The sequence below is a fragment of the Gobio gobio genome, assembly GCF_949357685.1.
Source record: "Gobio gobio genome assembly, chromosome: 17".
NCBI lineage: Eukaryota > Metazoa > Chordata > Actinopteri > Cypriniformes > Gobionidae > Gobio > Gobio gobio.
The window spans coordinates 1,961,498-1,968,111 of record NC_137110.1 but is presented as its reverse complement, the minus strand read 5'-3'; the positions used below and the strand labels follow the sequence as shown (position 1 = coordinate 1,968,111).

Genomic DNA, 6,614 nt, shown 5'->3' with positions numbered 1-6,614 from the left:
CATCCATATCTACCCATCCATCTATCATCTATCTACCCATCCATCCACCCATTCATCAATCCATCCAGCCATACATCTATCTATCCACCCATCCATCTATCTATCCACCCACCCATCCATCCATCCATCCATCTACCCATCCATCAATCCATCCAGCCATACATCATTCTACCCATCCATCTATCATCTATCTACCCATCCATCCACCCATTCATCAATCCATCCAGCCATACATCTATCTATCCACCCATCCATCTATCTATCCACCCACCCATCCATCCATCCATCCATCCATCTACCCATCCATCAATCCATCAATCCATCCATCCATCCATCCATCCATCCATCCATCCATCCATCAATCCATCCATCCATCCATCCATCCATCCATCCATCCATCCATCCATCCATCAATCCATCCATCCATCCATCCATCCATCCATCCATCCATCCATCCATCCATCCATCCATCAATCCATCCATCCATCCATCCATCCATCCATCAATCCATCCATCCATCCATCCATCAATCCATCCATCCATCCATCCATCAATCCATCCATCCATCCATCCATCCATCCATCCATCCATCCATCCATCAATCCATCCAGCCATACATCATTCTACCCATCCATCCATCCATCCATCCATCAATCCATCCATCCATCCATCCATCCATCCATCCATCCATCCATCCATCCATCCATCCATCCATCAATCCATCCATCCATCCATCCATCCATCCATCCATCCATCAATCCATCCATCCATCCATCAATCCATCCATCATTCTACCCATCCATCAATCCATCCATCCATCCATCAATCCATCCATCCATCCATCAATCCATCAATCCATCCATCCATCCATCCATCAATCCATCCATCCATCCATCAATCCATCCATCATTCTACCCATCCATCAATCCATCCATCCATCCATCAATCCATCCATCATTCTACCCATCCATCCATCCATCCATCAATCCATCAATCCATCCATCCATCCATCCATCCATCCATCCATCCATCCATCAATCCATCCATCATTCTACCCATCCATCCATCCATCCATCCATCAATCCTTCCATCCATCAATCCATCAATCCTTCCATCCATCAATCCATCCATCCATCAATCCATGCTTCAAAAATGAAGATCTCAAAACAATAATTTCACAGTTGTCTGTATACGGAGATGTTATGACTATATATTAGGGCTGTAACGATTTGACCAAAAATAAAAACCTTGATTAATTGAACATTTGACCTTGATTACGATTAATGAACGATTATTTTTCTTCTTCTTTTGCCCTCATAAGGTTGAGTAAGTTCACTGATAAGGTTTCTACTGTAAATATTTTCTACTATTAAATGTGGATTTTTTTTTCTAATGAAAAAGTGCATTGTGATTTTAAAACAGTTGAAGGAAACGGTTCTCTTTCAGCAGTTGTTGTCTATGGGGCAGATTTCTGCTTGTTGTACATCAGATACATTAACACTGTAGGCCTACAGTACATTTATCTGAATGCATTAATGAGAGAGAGATTGTGTGTGAATTACTCTTACTGTCTCTATTCATTATGAAGCTGTGGTTTGTACTTCAAAGGTATTAAAATGTAAGACTATAACGGTTGAGTTTCTGAGCTACTTTAGTGACTTTACTTTAGTCACAGGACAGCGTTGAGACTGCGTTTCTGCGCGCGATCTTCATGTGATGTGCGAGCTTCTGTCTGAGTGTTCGTTTGTCACAATATATCAGGCATTAGTTCAACATAACACACATCTGATGGCCGAAACTCGCTTTAATGTTCAAACTGACAGGCCTTAAACCACATACAAATAACAAGCTCTGTGAGGACGCAGGTGAAAGATCTGCCTTCAGGGCGCGCGCGTTATCAGAGACGCGACTCGGCTCTGAGTCACTGAAAAAAGCTGAGCACTGAACGGAGAAGTTTTCCGTATTGTTGTTGTTGTTGAATAGTTCACAATCGCTTTAAATGTTGAAACTGGCAAGCCTTTAAACGCATTTACTTGACAAACTTTATGAGCACGAAAGTGAAAGCGGCTTCGGGGCTTGCGCGCGCCGTGTGTGTGTCAGCGCGTAGGCTATAAGAACAGCGATTAACTGACCTGTATAAACTGTGTAAAACATGCAGTTGCTATAGTGATTCTGGTATAGTGATAACTGCTCCTGCATCTGTGTGTGTGTCTGCAAACTGCACTTGATGTGACTGACGGGGCGGAGTCACGTGAAAACCCAAATAACCCACATGGGAAAAATACGTCGGTTAGAGGCTCTGAATGTCGGTTTTGGTTATTTTTCGATTAATCGTACAGCCCTACTATATATATGTATAGATGGAGAGGTTATATAAACCCGTGATGGCTCAGCTCTGGGCAATTCTGGCCCAGATCTCCTGCAGGCGTTCCCTGTCGGCGGGCGGCCCACAGACGGACGTCACGTAACCCGGATACCGCTCGAAGAACTCATGAGCTGGACAAACCTCAGCCTCATCAGGACCGGCCTCAGCCTCATCTGGACAAACCTCGGCCTCATCAGGACCGGCCTCAGCCTCATCTGGACAAACCTCGGCCTCATCAGGACCGGCCTCGGCCTCATCAGGACCGGCCTCGGCCTCATCAGGACCGGCCTCGGCCTCATCAGGACCGGCCTCGGCCTCATCAGGCGAGGGGACCAGCGGGATCAGTTTGGCATGAGCGTAATCAATCTCAAAGCCCTCAAAAATAAGCCCCACCCCCCGTGCCCCAAGCCCCGCCCCCAGGAGGCGGGCCACCGTGCGAGCGGCCAGCACCAGCCGTCTGTAGTCGTCCTCCTCCAGCCGGAACACATCACTGGACAAAGGCTTCCTGGGAACCAGCACCGTGAGTCCAGGGGTGTTGGGGAACGGGGTGAGGAAAGCCACATGAGCCTCATCCTCCCAGACCCGCCACTGCTCCTCTTCCCCGCGGACGATCCGAGGGAAGAGCCCGGGGTCACAGGGGTCGCCCAGGAAGCTGAAGTCCGGAGCGGCGTCCGGATCGGGAAGATGAGCGCGGATCCGCCTCCTCACGGCCTCCAGGTCGGAGTTCGCCCAGCGCGGGCCGCTCTTAGAGCTGATGTACCCGGGGTCAAACGCATTGAACTCCTCCTCCGGGGCGAGGTGCGGTTTCCACGGCGACTGCAGGCCGTGCAGCGGCACCACGTGAAGCCCCGCCCCTTCCTGTGGCGCGTGGACGAGGGCGCAGCGCTGGACGGACAGACGCTCACACAGCAGCAGCGCCAGCGCCCGCGCGCCCACCAGCACACGCAGGAACGCCTCCTCGGGCATCAGGAAGAGGCCGCCCGCGCCAACACAGCGCTGAGGGGTCACCACGGCGACCCCTGGTGTCCATGGCGACGGGTGAGGGGTCACCACGGCGACCCCTGGTGTCCATGGCGACGGGTGCAGGTACGCCAGCAGATCGGGCGTCTCCCAGATCACACGCCTCTCCTGCAGCCCAGACGACACACACCACATCCTGGGAAACAGAGGAACACGAACACACACACACACACACACACACACACACACACACACACACACACACACACACACACACACACACACACACACACACACACACACACGGCTTTACTCATAACAACACCAAAGACTAAAGGCAATTGTGAAAATAATAATAAAGCTTATTAACAAAAGTACAAATATAGAGAAGGCAAGTATTATGTGCACTAAGTGATCCAGATTGTAAGGAGATATTTTACATTACAGTGGAACTCATGAGTGTTCACAACAATCACCAGAACAACATTCAGAGAATAGCAACATTATTTATTTTTTGTAAATCTATCCTTCACAAACACACACACACACACACTCACACACTCACTCACTCACTTTCAAACTCACTCTCACACACACTCTCACACACACACACACACACACTCACTCTCATACTCTCAAACTCACTCTCACCCACACACAAGCTCTCCCTGACACACACACACACACACACACACACACACACACACACACACACACACACACACACACACACACACACACACACACACACACACACACACACACACACACACACACACACACACACACACACACACACACACACACACACACACACACACACACACACACAGTACCTGGCCAGTATCCCCGCGCACCCGTTGATTAGCCGCCGCCGGCTGATCTTCATCAGTGCTGATGCTCCAGTAACGGCTCGACTTCCGCGTGACTTCCAACTTTCAACATCAACATCATCACGCGGTACAGCGCCTCTGCTGGCCGGAAGCGGAAGTGCGCTGCGAGTTTAATCTGGTCCAGCAGATGGCGCCAAAGCCTCAGAGAGCAGCGCCTCACAGATGAAGGCCCAGAACACCATCACAAACACTAACACAAGCTCCAAAATACGAAATGCTGTGTACAAATAATCAGTAAGTGAGGGATTCCCGCGTTAATGCTCTCTCTATGGCTCTGGTTCTCCTTTAGCCAATCTCGAGTTTATTATGGAGAACAAAATGGCCACCCAATCACAATTCGTTATCGATTAACTCGCAGTTCCTGAGTGCGGGGTATTAGAGAGTTACGATAAAACAATAGACTAATAACAATAATAATGATAGCCTATTTAATCAGAACAATATCTGTACTAAAAGTGTGCAGTGACACCATGACTCATGAGTTCCTGCTGTTTGCGTGACTGAACCGGTGCGATCCGGTTTGAGCGGGTTAACACACACACACACACACACACACCCCAGGAGTGAATCACACACTCCCTAATGACTCTCTGACTTTTCAGTCCTAATGTGGTTTGTTGGGATAACACACGTTATAATCACATTCAAAGCACTTGCAAATACACATTTCCCCTCATCCGTGATGCAGTAACCGTTACTCTATCCTGACTACGGTTTTACAGTAACGAGTAATCTAACGCGTTACTATTTCCAAACCAGTAATCAGATTAAAGTAATTTATCCAAGCCACTGTGAGTTACTATTTTTGTCATTTTCCTTAGTAAAAATATATATATTTGCTTTCTTCTTGCGTCTCGGGGAGAGTATTTATGTTAAGTGAAGTCAAGAAAGACAGTCTTTATTACATTTTTTATTAAAACATTTTTTTTTCAACTTAAAATGTCAGGAGATACATTGTTGACGTTACTGTTAAAAATGCACTTCCAATAAAGTGAGTGTTGGCTAAAACGGTTGTCATTTCTATGTTGAGGCGGCAGGGGTGTTGTCGGCAACTGCTGAATGTAACTAATAAAGTAACTTATCTAACTTAGTTACTTTTAAAATAAGTAAATCAAGTAATCTGTAAAGTAACTAAGTTACTTTTTAAAGGAGTAATCAGATTACTTTTTCAAAGTAACTGTGGCAACACTGCCCCTCATAAACATCATAATGAGAAAAAAGACCAAACACACAGTAGCTCGAGCGGCCTTCGGTGAGAATCAGACTTTACTGTAGAAAACAATACATTTAATGTAAATAAAAATACAATCATCAAATCAACTTGCTGTGAAAAGTGTGTAGTGTCACTTTAAACTATTGTAGTTTAAGTTTAGATCTGGATCTAGTATCACATGGCAATTAATTGTCTGTCTCTCAAAAACACACGCACTCTCTCTCTCTCTCTTACACACACACACACACACACACACACACACACACACACACACACACACACACACACACACACACACACACACACACACACACACACACACACACACACACACACACACACACACACACACACCTCTTAATCTCTCTCTTTTACACACACCTCTTAATCTCTCTCTCTTACACACACACACACACACACACACACACACACACACACACACACACACACACACCTCTTAACCCTTAATCGTCCCTCAGGGTTTACGTTTGAGGCCCTTGGGCTCAGATAGACCCCAAACTTTTACAGAGCGATTGCATAAGGAAATATATTTTTTTTACATGGAAAACTATATATCATTTTTTTTATTTACTTCTCAACTATACATTTATGCTGTGTTTTTGTGGGTATTTGGTAGTTTTTTTACCTATTTACTGCACAAATACTTAACTATGTCATAAATTGGCTCATTAAAAATCATTTTTTTATGAAAAAATCACTGGAATGATGATCTTAAATAAATATAAATAGTTTTTGGACATTGCTCTATGTGTTAGGGATAGAATACCGCCATCTGTAGGTTTGTGGAAAAACTTTAGGAATTATAGTTAAGAGAGAGAGAGAGAGAGAGAGAGAGAGAGAGAGAGAGAGAGAGAGAGAGAGAGAGAGAGAGAGAGAGAGAGAGAGAGAGAGAGAGAGAGAGAGAGAGAGAGAGAGAGAGAGAGAGAGAGTGCAATGACCACATTATCCACTAGAGGTCCAGAGGGAAGTTATGCAGAAGTTAAGCTTTCATCTTTCTTTTATTTGCCCTTTTCCTTCTCTTTCTCATGATTGTTCCATGTTGCATTTGTGCTCTAGTATTTGTCCTTCATTTATGTATGGAATTTTTTCAGATTTATGCCAGTTTTGTTGATTTTATTTGCCAATTTCTATAAAAATGCTCTCTGTTGCAGTCACACACACA

At 45.6% G+C, this 6,614-nt stretch overlaps 1 protein-coding gene across 1 annotated transcript; it reads right to left on the bottom strand.

Annotated features, from left to right (window-relative positions):
* Positions 1-963: 963 nt before the first annotated feature.
* Positions 964-4,281, bottom strand: LOC307140451 (uncharacterized protein). The gene is made up of 2 exons (XM_079840008.1): positions 4,162-4,281; positions 964-3,521 (listed from the first exon to the last, which is right to left on the bottom strand). The coding sequence occupies exons 1-2, from the start codon at positions 4,212-4,214 to the stop codon at positions 2,390-2,392; spliced, it is 1,185 nt and encodes a 394-aa protein (XP_079696134.1). The 5' UTR covers positions 4,215-4,281; the 3' UTR covers positions 964-2,389.
* Positions 4,282-6,614: the final 2,333 nt, after the last annotated feature.

Bases quoted from the DNA above. Each gene is read 5' to 3' on its own strand.
- LOC307140451 (XM_079840008.1), bottom strand. From the start codon at position 4,214: ATGAAGATCAGCCGGCGGCGGCTAATCAACGGGTGCGCGGGGATACTG. The intron at 3,522-4,161 runs GTACTGTGTGTG...TCTGTTTCCCAG, and splicing joins TGCGCGGGGATACTGGCCAG to GATGTGGTGTGTGTCGTCTG.